Genomic DNA, 15,360 nt, shown 5'->3' with positions numbered 1-15,360 from the left:
TGAACACACCTCCATAAATTTAAGATAGCATTTTTTGGCTGGCCATTTTATTACAGGTACTACATTTGTAAGTGGTCATTCATGTGTGGGTTTCCTTCCACTGTTCTAAATTTACGGGGGTTGAGGTGTCATTGGACATGTGGGCCCGTTACTGCGCTCTAAGTTGAAATTAAGTAGTGTACAATAACCATGATGTAACCAATATATTTTACAACCTGGTGTAAGAAAGACACCCACACAGTTGTTACCGGCACATTAAGTTTATTGGACAAAAGTTACATTGAGGGAATACAACATGGACAACAAAAAAAATCTTGCCATCTCATTTTTTATCTCTAACAATGGTGTGAGTATCTCCACTCAAACTGAGCCTGGAGCCATCCCTGAACTTGTCTTACTCTTCACACGATCATTTCACCACAGGTTCCCTAATGTTTGAAACATCCGTTGAAGGATATCAGAACAGCCTTTAACAAAAAAAAAAGCATCTCTCTTTGGCCCATGAAACTGTGCTTCCCATTACAGGACTAAATCCAACATTTGGAAGTGGAAATTTGCCTGCATGAACATATGTGGCATATTCCATCACAGTTGCAGCCTTCGGTTTAATTGGATGGCTGGCTTAAAGTAACCTTAAACCAGAATCTCAAATGTTTTTCAGTCCATTCTCAGAGGCGAGGAAAGTAGCTATTCCCCTGCTTCAATTAGTGCTGTCAGATCTGCTAAGAGTTGGGCAGACTTTGTATCATTCCCATCTTACCTGGTAGCTCAACACCCCATTGGGCTAAAGTAAAACCCCCAGTATCTGGCAGCTGTGGGGATTGTTAGTTGCTGGATAAGTAAATTTCTTCTGGTTACTTGAGATTGCATGTGGCTTGATCGGCGAACTAACAGCTGGGGACAGCCGATTTAAAATATTTCCATTTTTTATCTATTCACTTTCGCCAGCCGCTTGAATTGCAGATAATGGGGAGTTTACTGCATTTTTAACCAGATTTTTTTAAATGATCTATAAAAAGACAAAATTCAGAGACAGTATGAAAAAGAGGATCACTGCATTTCCAGCCGGTTAGTTCAAGCAGGTCAGAATTAGGCACAAGAGTCAACCCGGACAAAGTGATGCATTACTTACGGTATTAAATGAGTATCATATCTTTTTTCAGCCTCCTTTCAACAGAATTGACTCTCACCAGACTGGTGAATATGGACAATTGTAAAGACGCTGACCTTTTGGAAGGTAGCTTAATTTTAATTCATTGAGAGCATTTAATCGTCCATCCCTAATACTTCTTGAACTGAGAGGCTTGATGACAACATCAAGGGGTCAGGTAATACAAATACATTTGGAATTACATAGAATATTTCCTTCCCACAATGTGAATTGGATCAGCTTCACTGGCAATTTGGTTTTGTGGCCACTCATGCATTATTCATACTTTTTATGCTACGCTCTCATCCTGGATTCACTTAATGAAGTAAATTTAAACTTTCCAGTTTACAGGGGGCAATTTGAAATTCTCCACATCCTCCGTTCTGGCCTCCAGATTATGAGACAAATTACACTGGACAACAAAAGTCTCGCTTCCTGAAGAAAAATTGAGGATTATGATTGACAACTTCAGATTTTCTATATCACACAGAAAGTTGGAGAAACATTAAATTAAACTAAATTAAATTAACTTTGATTGAATTTAGCATAATACATTAGTTCAACTGACCTAAAAATGTTTTCCCATTGATTTTTGTTTGTACTCAGCATCTGATGCTGCTTTTCCATAGTCACAATGTCCTTATGACACCTTTCACCATTTACTTGGAAGAAGTACAAATGCAGAAAATGAATTTTCAACAACATGTTGGAGCTCATGGTTTTGTGTGCCTGAAGTGGACTTAGGATATCACAAAAATAGGTTATAGGAAAGTTTTATGGTGATTTTTGAGATCAGTAGCTCAAACTTCATAAAATACACCCAAAAATGTTCAGGAAAATAAATCTTTGTTGTCCAGTGTAATTTATCCCCTATGCAATTTGTAACTTTAGTACAGCGTGTTCCAATGCACACCTGGCATTTTCCATCCCAGGGGTTGTCACATTTTCCCACCAGCCTGATGTGTTAACAATATTTTAATTAAATCATTGTTTTTTTTTGTTGAAAGTAAGGCAATCGTTCAAAACTAAGAAACTTTAAACAGAACAAACAGGCAGTAAAACAATTAACAAGCACAGCTTGATGAACATGCCACAAACAAGTATCTTGACTTCTGTACAATAACTTATTAAACCCACCCCTCAGAAATAAAAAAAAACACTAAGTTTGAAATGTTTTAACTGGGTAAATACTGAGACTGGAAGTAAAAGAGACATCTGACAGATACCACACAACCTTTCCTCCTCTATCATTATGTCCATCGTGTGACTTTTCCTTGGGTTATAATCTACAGTGGAAATCCGGACCACCCAAGAAGCCGGACTTTTGTGTGCGCCACAGATCCACAGTGGCAAGAAGTGACCACTTTAAAACTGCTCATTTTGATAAGTGAAGCATGTTGTTGTATTTGCTAATGAATAAACTATCAAAATTTACTGTGCTCATCTCTTTATGTCTCCTTAAATTTGAATTTTAAAAGTACTGCCCGAGAATCTGGACATCTCCAAGCAGTCCGGATTTTTGGACTTCAGCTGCACTTGCATAGCCACTGTAACAATGCACAACAAAATATAAACCAGCGAGATGATTTTCAATCCCGCACTTTGTCCCTGCATTTTAATTGGAGAACCCACCCATTCTCATTTGCAGTACAACTTGCAATGGGAGAACTGTGTCTGCTCCCTGTTATGTCACTGTGGGGTCTGTGACCCAGATGATATAAATGCATGGTCCACCATAGCAACAATCACTAGAACTCAATAACCACGCTTCGAGGTGGGAATCTGCTTCCTGGAGAAATAAAGAAAGAACCCTCCCCCAATACCAGAGGCAACTCTCGTATGAAGACATCTGCAATATTTGGATCTAACCATCACTTCATGGGACCACAGTAGAGATAGATAATCCTCAACCTTTTTCTTCCCCCACTCACATATTACCTTAAAGTAATCCCTTACTAACCACAGTAACTATGGTATAGGTTAAGAACTTCTGCCTCTGGAAGCTAGACAGCCATTCAAGTTTCACAGCAAATAGGGAATAGGATCATTCTCACCATGACTCAAGAGAAAATCAAGTTAACTCAGCTCAATCTTGCTTAACTACAACTCTACATGAACTGATGGAACTTTCTTTAAACTGGAAAACATTCAGTAAAAACATCTATAAAATAACGTTACAATGAATTGGGTGGAGTCATGGCCAGATAAGTCTGTATCTCATTACTACCCACACTCAGGACTGTGGGGAACACGACAGATTTTTCACCCACAAGTGTTGGCCTTTTGAAAGAGCTGGTAAGGTGAGTTAATGGATGGGTTGGCCTGCACCCCACTCATCAGCTCTGGAAGAGAAAAAGCAACACTGTTCTCACAACCTCAGTTCTATCATTATTCACCATCCCACCTTGTAACCATATAATAATTACAGTATAGAAACAGGCCATCTCGGCCCCTCTAGTCCACACCAATTTAAGTGAACTCTACTAGTCCCACCTACCTGTTCCCTGTCCATAACCCTCCAATCCCCTCACATCCATGCACTCATCCAAGCTCTTAAATGACAAAATTGACCCTGCTGCAACCACCTTCACTAAAAGTTTCAATGTATGCCAATAACAGATCCCACCGCTAAAAAATCCAAATATTTTAGAAACCCCTCACCAACTTGTTCCCATAACTTCTACAGAATTTTAACCTGTATGGTTAAAATAAGTTTTACCTCTGATTAAATTTTACACATCACTTTAGATTGCATCATAAACTGTTTGGTTCGGGAAACTTCTCTGTTTATTCCTTGCACAACTCTATAACATCTCATTTTTTGGGGGCGGCATGATTGACGTAGCGATTAGTGCAATGCCTTTACAGCGTCAGCTATTGGGACCGAGGTTTGAATCCTGCACTGCCTGTACATTCACCCTGTGTCTGAGTGGGTTTTCCCCGGGGCCTCTGGTTTCCTCCTGTCATTTGGGTGTAAATTGGGCGGCATGGATTCATAGGCCAAAATGGCCTGTAACCATGCTGTGTGTATAAAATTTTTAAAGAATTTTTTAACAATTTTAAATTAAAAAATTTAAGTTTGTTACAGGAACAAGCCCAGTTTCTCCAGTCTAACCTTGTGGCTAAAATCCCAAAGCTGTCAAAACTATGCAAGTAAATCTTTTCTCCATCCTCTCGAGGACCATATTCTTCCTAAAGTTAACAACCAGACTTAAATACTTACACTCTAGCTGTGACCGAACCATTGTTTTTCGCAAAAATACTCTGTCCTACCTTTATGAAGCTCAGAATTCCAAATGTTTTACAACCAGTGTTCTCCGCATGCTCTAAACGTTCAGAGATTTATCCGTACACATCACTCTTTAGAACAATGGCATTGTCCCTCTCTTGTCCTTCTGCTAAAATATTTTAGGATGTCCTGCTGTGGTGAGAGAGATGTTGAGTGCTAAGTAATTTATTTGGCATACACCACCAGTTTCTGGCTATATTCAGACTGGACGCCAAAGCAGTACAATTCTGCAACCTTTGCTCTGAACCAGCTAATCTCTCTCTGTAACTCTGCACTTTAAAAAAAAATGTAAACATACAGCCTAGTAGCAGGCCCTTCAGCCCACGCGCCTGTGCCGCCCAATTTACCTACAACCCCTGGTGCGTTTTGAAGGGTGGGAGGAAACTGGAGCCCCAGGGAAACCCATGGAGAGAACATGCAAACACCTTAGACAGCGTGGGATTTGAACCGGAGTCCCTAGCGCTGTAATAGTGTTGCACCTACGCTGCTCATGCCGCCCTCTAAGCTAACTGTGCTGTTCCTTGTACTATGAGATGCAGAGACTTGGATACATGAGGAGAACGGAAAAAGAGGTGGCAGATAAAACATAATGTACGAAAGTGTACAGTCATGAATTTCGGTAGAAGAAATAGATGGGCAGACTATTATTTATATGGGGAGAAAATTCCAAATTTGGTGCAAAGGGATTTGGGAGTCTTCATGCAGGATACCCTGAAGGTAAATGCAATGTTGGGTGTATATTTCTAGATGGACAGCATCAATGTATTAATGAAACTATAGGGCACTAGTGAGACCTCACTTGGAGTACTGTGTACAGTTTTGGGCTCCTTATTTGAGAAATGATTGGAGAGTTCAGAGAAGATTTACTAGAATGATAGCAGGAATGAAAGGGTTAGCAAATGAAGAACATTTGTCGGCTTTTGAACTAAACTGGGAGTACAGAAGGATGAAGGGGGACCTCGTAGAGGCATTTTGAACGCTGGAAGGCCTGGACAGAGTAGATGGGACAAGGATGTTTCCCATGGTAGAAAAGTCTTGGACAAGAGGGGACAACCTCAGGATAAAAGGGCAACAATTTCTTTAGCCAGAGGGTCGTGAGTCAGTGGGAACGCTGCCACTGGAAGGTGTGGAAGCGAAGTCATTGGGTGTATTTAAGGCAGAGATTGTCAGGTATTTGATGAGTCAGGACATCAAGGGTTACAGAAAGCAGGGGAGTGGGAGGATGGATCACCTCATGATTAGAATGGCAGAGCAGATTTGATGGGCCAACTTTGCTCCTATACCTTGTGTCTACTAGTCTGCTCACAAAAAAAACCCCTCGCACCGCATCTTGGTACACATGACAGTAAACGAACTTAGTCTCACATAATGTGTGGAAAAAAAAAGCCGATGCAATCCTGATATCTGCCACAAGGTGTCATACACACACACACAAAGTCTGCCAAGAGGAAGGTCATCCTTTCATTATTCTCAATGTTCCCAAACTGGGCCCGGGCAGTCAAAATAATCTTCTTCCAAGTTTGTGACATCCAGCAGTGGATGCATGAAACTTCAAAAAGGCAAAAGCTTTATTTCTAAATACACTATAGATCTGCCAACCTCTCGTTTTCTGTTTCATAGCACAAGTGTAACCAGAGGCACTCCAGCCCACACACCAACTGATGGGAAGAGACAGCTGCTCTTCGATGATTTTTGAATTAAAATTGCTCAGCAAGCAGTTTGCAATTTGTGGTCACAGAGAAGCATCATTTCAAGGACAGATGTTTCTAAATCAGAATTACAGTTCTCTTAGTAAATTAAAGGTTCTTTTTCTGTTTGTCCCGCCCCTCATTACTTTGCTCAAGGTTACATCTCATTTGCTGTTCCAACTGCAAAAGAAAACGAACTTTAAAGATAAAATGCAAGATTTTGGAAGTGTGCTGATGGCTCTGGAGTTTGATTTACTGGATGAGAACCCACGAGAACATTCAGAGTGAAGCAAGATGCTCTGCAGTTGCTGTGTGCTCAGAAGTGCTGGAGAAACTAAGCAGGTCAAGCAGCATCGACAGGAAGCAAAGCAAACCTTCACGCATTAGACCCCCCTCTAGTTCAGATGCAAACTGTCCCATTGGAATAGGTCCCACCTTTCCTGGAAGAGAGCCCAATGATCCAGAAACCTGAAGCCCTCCCTCCTACACCGTGTCTCTAGCCTCGTATTAAGCTGCATTATCCTCCTATTTCTAACCTTGCCTGCACGGGATCTTGAGATCACAACCCTAGAGGACCTGTCCTTCAACCGAGCACCCAACTCCCTGAACTCTTCTTGCAGGACCTCCTCACCCTTCCTACCCATGCCAATGAGCCCCTTGGTCAAGGTTTAAGCAAAAGCAGACAGGCACCTGAATCAAAAGATGGGGATGGGGAGGGGAAGAAGGGGCGGGGAGAGGAGCACAGGCTCCATAATTGGTAGTAAAACATGAAAGTCTGCAGACACCGTGGTTGAAGTAAATTACAATGCTGGAGGACCCAGCAGGTCAATGTTCTTCATGTAGCAAAGGTAAAACTTTTCAGGCTTGAGCCCTTCATCAAGGTATCAGGACCATAATTGGGCATACACAGGAGGGCTGAAGACTGCTCTTGCCCATTGGCCTCCCCCTTCCCCTTCTTCCCTCCTCCTCCCACCATTTTATTCAGGCGCCTGCCTGCTTTTTGCTCAAACCTTGACAAAGGGCTCAGGCCCAAAACATTGGTTATATATCTTTGCCTCCAAAGGGCCTGATGAGTTGGTGATGGGTTGTCACGAACCAGTCTGGAAGGGCAGTGGTTTTTGAGTTGAAAAGGAGCTCAATGTACAGAAAGGTGCTGAACACAACGGTTGAGTCAGTCCAACTCACAGGTCGTTGTGTCACGAGAAAGACTGTAGCGTCACTGGTTAATTGCGACCAGCATTAATAGAACTGTAGCATGAATAGAAAGCCTCAGACGTTTGGCTCCCAGTGGTTTTCCTGTCATCTCTGTATGCAAGCCTCATCCAGGGCACAGATGCAAGTTTCAACCTTGATTCTCATTCCAACAATTGCTGACATTTGGAGTTGGCAAACCTCAACTAAAACTTGGGATTTCTATATGAATACCTCTGCTTATGGACTAAGGAGATGGAATAAGCAAGATGAGTTTATGCAGGCAGTATGTTTACCACCCTGGTGGGACTGAACTGATCTGACTATCTCTTAACCCTTTGGACTCCAGCTATTTTTAACCTCTCATAATATATACTTCGGACTGGGTCCGTGGGTAAACACCAGTACGAACCAGCGAGTGGCTGGGTATAAAACCAGTCCCTGAAAACAGACGGAATATGCGCCTGCTGGTAGTCCCTGAAAACAGGATATCTGAATCAAAAGAGTTAAGATCATCATACTGAGGGGAAGTACTGAACAAACTGGGTAAGTTGCGTACTGCAATAGATGTGAGCAGATGACTTTACAGTCAAGGAGACTGTCCTGTCAAATCTCCTCATTCAATTTATTTTGATCACTTTCTAATTCCGTGAAGGACAGTCAGTGCAACATCGTAGCACAAAGTGACCCCTCGATAATCTGATCAAGATCCATGTGCCAAAACTTCCTTTGGCCTAGCGAAGCTTATTCCAGCACCTCAGAGTAATCCAATCACAGTCATGGTAGATATTTGTTACAGGACAGGCGACGGAGAGAGTTAAGACGTCAGCAGATGCTGGGGTCGGGTGCAATTGCACAGAGTGCTGGAGAAACACAGCAGCATCCATAGAAAGTAAAGGGGAAACGACGTTTCAGGCCTGAGCCCTTGAACATACAGCACAGTATAGGGCCTTCTGCTGAGCCATATATTCCTTAAAAAATACTATACCCTCCCTATCCTGTAACTCTATTTTTCCTTCATCCATGTGCCTAAGAGCCTCTTCAATGCCCTTAATATTTCAGTCTCCACCTCCACCCCGGGAAATACATTCCAGGCATTATCCCTGATGTCTCCCCTACCTTCACTCTGTACTGATGTCCTGCCTCTCATAATCTTGCAGACCTCATTAAATCACCTCTCATCCTTCTGGGCTCCAAAGAGAAAAGTCTCAGCTCTCCTAACCTTGCCTCAGAAGACATTTTCCAATCCAAGCAACATCCTGGTAAATCTCTGCGCCCTCTCCATAGCTTCCACGTCCTTCCTGTAATGAAACATTTGTAACCCAATGGAGGCTGCGTGACCTGTTGAATGCCTCCAGCGCATTCATCCATCCTAAGTGGCCTCTATCCAATCTTGTCCCATTTGCCTGCCCTTGGCCCCTCTCCCTGTTTGTATCCATCCAAATGTCTTTCAGATGTTCTAATTACTCCCATCTCTCCCACATTTCTCTGGCAGCTCATTCTATGTGCCCACCTCCCATTGGAAAAAGGTTGTCCCTCAAGCCTTTCTTAAATCTTTTATTCACACTTCCACTTAAAGAGGTTGAACGACCGCTCGGTGGTCAGGGATGTCAGGCATCTGCAGTGTCCTGGCTGGACGTCTGACCATGCAAGGTGAGGGCTTCATCAATTCAAAGATGGGAATTGAAAGGACCAGAGGAAGAAACCTGTTGGGTCAACCTTCTGCAATGGAGAGCTGCTGCTGAGGTGTCAAAGGCCTTTAGAAACCACTGAGTCTGCAGACTTGCTGGGGCGAAGAGGATATTACCAGCTGCTCAATAAAGAGAAGAACACTTGAAGCCTTCAAAGTGAATGAACAGGCACTGGAAACTTTGTGGCTTTTCATGCCAGCCTTGTGGTGTTAGTTTGAAGGCCATGGAGAGAAGTTGAAAGCTTAGTTACTGCAGCAAAGTTTTAGAGTGGACCAAACTCAATCAAGACCTTGCATTTCTCAAGATTCCTTTGTTGTCATGTATTACACAGAATTTGCTTTTGTCTGCGACAAGGCAGGCAGATTGCCATCAGCAGATATTGCCTGAACTGTCTCTTACAATCAGGGAAGCAGGAGAGTCCCCTCAGAGTCACTGAGTGTCCGTGAATTCGCCTCCAGCACTTCTGTGGCCTCTGGAGCCACACAGACTCCAGTTCGTGTTCCCATTTTTGTTCTTCCCACTGTTCGTCTAGACCAAAGGCTGAGCTTGTCTAAGCAGCAAAGAACTTTGGCCGTGGGTGCCTCGTTAAGATCAGACTGAAGTAATCCTGTCCACTCCAGACACGTCCTGCAGGAACATCAACATCTGTCTCCAGGTTTGTGTAATTTTGTTATTATCCAGCAGTGGGACACTGAACTGGTTCAGTGAGCTGAATAACTTCAGCACCAGCTGCTTCTAATCCATCCAAAGTCTATAGGCAAAATTCTTCCAGTTGAATCTTTCAAGTAGTTGGCCCCCTTTTTGAATGGAAATTTTAACTCTGATATAGGGAATGCACTAACTTTGAATTTACCGTATATGCCAGCGTATAGGATGATCCTTAAAAAATTTCACCTCGAAATCAGGAGTTGTCTTATATGTTGAATATAAAATCCAAAACCTTGACAGCAGTATCAACACCACGGCCATCTTCTCTCCCCACACACACCCTGCCTGTACCGACTCGTATCCCAGTCAGACTCTAGGCACACTCCACCACCTTCTTCGTGCTGACAACCCAACTCATCTCCACTCTAGTGTCCCAGTCAGGCCCTCGGCACACGTTCCTTACGCTGACAATCTGACTTAACTGCACACAAGTGGTGACACCGAAAAGAACGGAAGCTCATTTGTGGACGTGACGCTTACAAAAACCGCGCGCGCCATTTCCAGCTCATCTCCATTCTGGGTGCCTCTTAGACAGCGTGCATATTGAGGGGCATTGCCCGTTTAGCGGGGCAAACCATGGTTTGGGTACTTCTTCAATTTCATACCATTGGAAAAAAAAACTTTAAAGTTCACTGCGTCAGCCAAATGGCATCCACGAATCCCCAGTTAGTTATTAACCAAGTCTCAGAGCTCCCCCGTCAGCTCCTTTAACAGGCTGTGTAAAGCCTGTACACAGCCATTGTTTTTGTTAAAGGAGCCGACAGTGGTTTATTTAAAAATATGCTACTATAATTAAAATCTCTACAGGGTAATTTAGTAATATTGTGACAGCATCACTCCACTGGTCAGTGGTAAGTGCCAGGCTTGGGGGTGGGGGGGGGGGGATCATCCTATACAGCAAGTACAGCATTTTAGGTGGAAATTCCAGGACCGTCCTATGCACGAATCATCCTATACGCCAGCACATAGGTACTTCTCGACGTGCGTCCGTGTTCCGTTCTGGCCGACCGGTTGCATCTTGGAATGGACGCATGTTGGAATTGCATATTTACCTTGTTAGTTGGCGACGCAGCGGTCCATAGGCTGGGCGCAGCCATCTTGATTCCTGTGCGTATTACGCAGGGGGTTCGCGCACTGGAGTTCAGTTGGTGCATGCGCGATATTGAATTCGCACCCTTAACTCTCGCACATGCACCAACCAAACTCCAATACACAAATCCAACGCGTACATGCCAACTAAAGACTCGTCCGTGCATACAGGAATCAAGATGGCCGCGCCCAACCTAAGGACCCTGGGACGCCAACTAACAAGGTAAGTACATATATTTGGCTCTTACACGTCCTGTATCCCTGTTATAGTTTGTCAAATACAACGTAAGCTGCGTAAATTTTATATTTTTTCTTTATTTTTTTAAATGAGTATGCGTGGATGGATGCAAGTCATATCGGTTGCAAGTTGGGGTCTACCTGTAGATGGTATTCTTTCAAAGACTTACAGGACCTTTAGTTCCGTGTACTGTGGGCACATTTTGGTATCTCAGGTTTCGGAACGGAGAGTTCACTGCAAGCTAATTACAAAATACTGCATCTCACATCAAGGAGATACTGACCTTTAAGTTCAATTCCATCTTTATCCCATTGGAAACTTCCACAGATCATTTCTGTGCCTCATACAATCGCAGGTCGCTGCGATGAGTAAGATCTGGTGCATATTACTATAACAAGCACAGGTAAACCTACCTGTTGAACACTGGTGGGGCCTGGCATAAACAGGATGCAAAATACGGGAATGTCAGCTAACAACGAGTGTGTTCAAATGATTCCAGATGTCAGTGGAGAGCTCTTCAAGAATAGAAAATATTATAATCTGGTCTTTGGTTTAAAAAATGTTGATGCAGCTTTTGCTGTTCTTAACTAAACGAGAACCACATCACACGCAGAACAAAGGCAGGGAAGTGCTTGTGAATAAACTGACGTTAAGTATTTGGTAGCTTCCTGCATCGCCCCAAGCCATCGTCTTGGTTGAGAAAACCGTTTGAGATGTTTTCTCAGAAGCATTCAAGGGGATTTATGAACTGAGTTTTTTCCCCCCCTGCATCTTGAGCAACGTCGCAACGTCACCCTGACAGCTTTTCCGAAGTATCGGAGGTTCGGATCTGGAGCTCGGGCTGCCGATGGTTTGAACTGGAGTCTGTGCGGCTGCGGGAAGCACTGGAGGCAGATCCACGGGCACTCCATGTCCCTGAAGGGACTCTCTTCTGCTTCTCTTTCTCCTGTTGTCAGGGGCGCCGGGCAATGCCGATGCGGTCTTTGCTTGTTTTGCTGCAGACAAAAGCTGGTGTATCATGGATGCTACATTTTTAATGTGTTATTAAGTGACAATAAAAGGAACCTTGAAGTTTACAGGTGGTAGTTTTTATAACTAATAAGAATGTGCTCAGTGGATCCAGTGGAGCCAGAGTTCAACACCCATCCATGGTGAAGCTGCCTAGCGTACTGAGCATGCTTCCATTCAGATTTGCAGAGTCTGCAGGATTTTGCTTGTGTGACCTTCTCTCGATTGTGAACAAAAATAGAAGCTTCCAACACTACTCAGGAGAGACTAATTTGTCAATTGTTTACACCAAAGGTTATTAATACGCAATTCTGAGCAATTAATAGTTTTATAGTAAGAACAGCAAACACAAGGAGTGAAGGACTGGCAGAATCTGTACAAAGAGCTTAATGCTTCTGATGACCTGATCTATCAAAGCTGTTCCCCTCACTGCTGAAGCTGCTCGGTCTGCTGAGTATCTCCAGTATTTTATGTTTTTGTTTCTGAATTTTTTTAAAATTTAGACATTCACCATGGTCGCAGGCTCTTTCGGCCCACGAGTCCGTGCCGCCCAATTGCACCCAAATGACCTACAACCCCACCCCAGTATGTTTTTGAAGGGTGGGAGGAAACTGGAGCCGCCCCCACCCTGGGAGGAAATCCATGCAGACACGGGGAGAACTCCTTACAGATTCGAACACCGGTCCCAATCACTTGCGTTGTAACCGCTGATCGCTACGCCAACCGTGCCACCTGTTCCGGGTGTTTCCGAAACGCACGGATCGGGAGCAGGGCTGTGATGTCAAGACCATTGTAGACATCATGAGGAGAGCAAGTTGGGAAGGGATTGTTTGGTTGTGGACCGCCTTCGGATTCTGCACAATGTTCATGGGCCCCCTTCCCTATGAAGTGGTCACATTCTTCTGTGCTTCCCTCCTTACGACTACATAAAAAATTATTTAATGATTTCAGTCTGTGCCCCCCCCACCCCACCTTGGTTGTGATTCCCAAGGAGGGCAATATGGCCCTTACTGACAATGACTGAGTTAGACTGCCCAGGGCAATCATGTTCTGTGGAACATCCTCTGTGGAGGATGCACACTTGCCCCAAACACTTTAAGAACCAGATAACCTCTGCATTAAATCTCATGGCTTTTATATCGGTCCAATTTACAGGTGACCCAAGCTACAAATGGACTTCCAATGATCTTATGCTCAAAATGTCAACCTGCATGGGCTTCTTGGTCTATCAGCTCCCTTAGATTGAAGATTAGCTTCAGTACTGTTTAATTCTCCAGCAACTTCACCTCTTCTGGGCTTTCCAAAGGAGTTCATACCTTATCTCCTAACACCGTTCTCAACAGAGGAACATTTTGACTCGGTCGAGGCAGTTAGTCCCTCATTGCTTCGCTTCTGCCTGTGTTGGGGAACCGACTGGGCAACTTGTTCCCAGGCGTTCATTGACAGAGAAATAAGGGGGTATCCGGGGCGGGGAAGGGGGCGGGGGCTGAACTCAGTGGAGGGTGGGTATCGAACCTGCGTCCCGCCACTCCAGTAACAGTGCTGTCAGTGCTTGCACTCAATCGTGGCCTGAGCGTGGAAAGTTTGTTATTCATGCCACCATTTACAGCTGAGAAGGACAACCATCCCTTCAGGCTTGAAAATCAGACCAAGTTAGCAGGAATTCCTTGTTGACGGACTGGTTTGACAGCCCCGGACAGCACTGACAGGAGGTCAGAGCCGCCTTCTGCCTCCATACCCTGTATTACCGTACCACTGCTAATAGCTTATCAGTTTCTGACCCTCTCCACTCCTCTTAGATCACATGCTGACTTTTTCTGACCCTGTTGGCGACGTTCCTTGACAGCCTGAAGATGGGAGTGAGGGAAGGGGAAGGGGGTGGCGGTGGACAGGATGGGGTGGGGGGGGTGTGAGCCTCCACGTGTTTGCTCCCCCTGTGACCTATGAAGCCACCCACCTTCCCTGCCCAAGCACGACCCTCCAATCTGTGACCCAAACCAAAGAAACAAGGCCCCGGCAACGGCTAAGGCGGCAGGAAGTGGTCCACAGCCTATCTGCTCCCTGTATCCAACAGGCTAGAAACAGAAGAGCACACAGTCATACCTTCCCCACGATAATGGCCAGAGGCCTCATTACCTCAAGGGAAGGGCAGCAGAACCAATAAGGAATATTGGCAATTCTACTCTGCGGTCACCCCCTTGACCATCAACTTTTCAATAAATTGGTGAAAATTCAACTATGTGTTGAAATTCCACTCAGTACTGTTGCAGAAAAATAGTAAAATGTAATAAGGTATATAAAATGGTAACTCAAATATCAATATATCACACATTTAAAAGCAACAATTGATCAAGTTGAAGACAAATAATGCCATCGTTAATTGGCACAAGTTCAAAGGATATTGCTGTGTAAATTAGAGTTTGCTTCACTGCAGGCACTCTCTGCAAACTGACCAAAAGGAAACTGTCTTCTTCAGAACAGCAAGAACCTTCACACAGTACCTCTTTGGTGCCCTTCCCATCCGCTGTTCAGGCGAAGGGTTAACCGCTCGACTCGCCAAGTTTAGAAGGAAGGGCGAGGAGGGGGGCGTGACGGAGGCGGGGCCCGTGTGGGCGGTGGTCCGGGTGGGGGTGGAGGCAAGGTGGAAGTCGGCGACGGGGCGGGTGACGAAGTTGTCGACTGGACGGGTGAAGGCTCAGGCGACGGGGCCGGAGATGGAGGAAGACTTGTGGTCGGGCAGTAGATGGGAGCCGGCCCACCATTTCTCATGTTGTTGTAGAAGGGGTAACTGGGTGGTTTCTTGTTGGCCTTTACTCTTGTGAAGTTAATGCAACGTCCCTGTGGGAAAAAAAGAAAAAGAATAACAATCAATCTCCACAGACAAACATCGATGGATTGCAGTGTCTACTTACACCATAATGATGTTGTCCAAGAAGAAGTAAATTGAGCAGAAATAACAAAGCCAATAAGGCCTATTTACTCTCTCCAAAAATCTCTCCTGAACTATTCCAAGCTGTTTTCTATCCCCACTACAGTTTGTTTCTGATTATCTGGAAACCGATCTACCAAAATTCTCGAATATCCAAAAAAATTTTTCAGCTGAGACATGACATCACAATTTGAAAAAAAAAGTCAATTTTTTTTTTACCCACCGTGCTCAAGTCTGTCATGCAGTTAGCAACATTTTGAATCAACAGAGATCTCGGGTACTGTTCAAAGATACAGCTCTGGTGGGTGGGGGGGGGGAGTCTGTCGTGTTCTTAGCGCCATTTTGAATCAACAGAGCTCTCATGTACTGTTCAAAGAAG

General features: G+C 44.3%; 1 protein-coding gene across 1 annotated transcript in view; it reads right to left on the bottom strand.

Annotated features, from left to right (window-relative positions):
- Window positions 1-241: 241 nt before the first annotated feature.
- The window catches only part of LOC138754140 (anthrax toxin receptor 1-like), a 190,676-nt gene continuing 175,557 nt past the window's right edge, over window positions 242-15,360 (bottom strand). The window contains exon 17 of the mRNA XM_069917999.1: window positions 242-14,890. Coding sequence (XP_069774100.1) covers window positions 14,615-14,890 — 276 coding nt within the window. The 3' untranslated portion in view covers window positions 242-14,614. The remainder of the gene's footprint in view (window positions 14,891-15,360) is intronic.

This window comes from Narcine bancroftii, chromosome 2 (genome assembly GCF_036971445.1).
Source record: "Narcine bancroftii isolate sNarBan1 chromosome 2, sNarBan1.hap1, whole genome shotgun sequence".
Lineage (NCBI taxonomy): Eukaryota > Metazoa > Chordata > Chondrichthyes > Torpediniformes > Narcinidae > Narcine > Narcine bancroftii.
The sequence above is the reverse complement of the archived record's forward strand: the minus strand, read 5'-3'. Positions and strand labels throughout refer to the sequence as shown.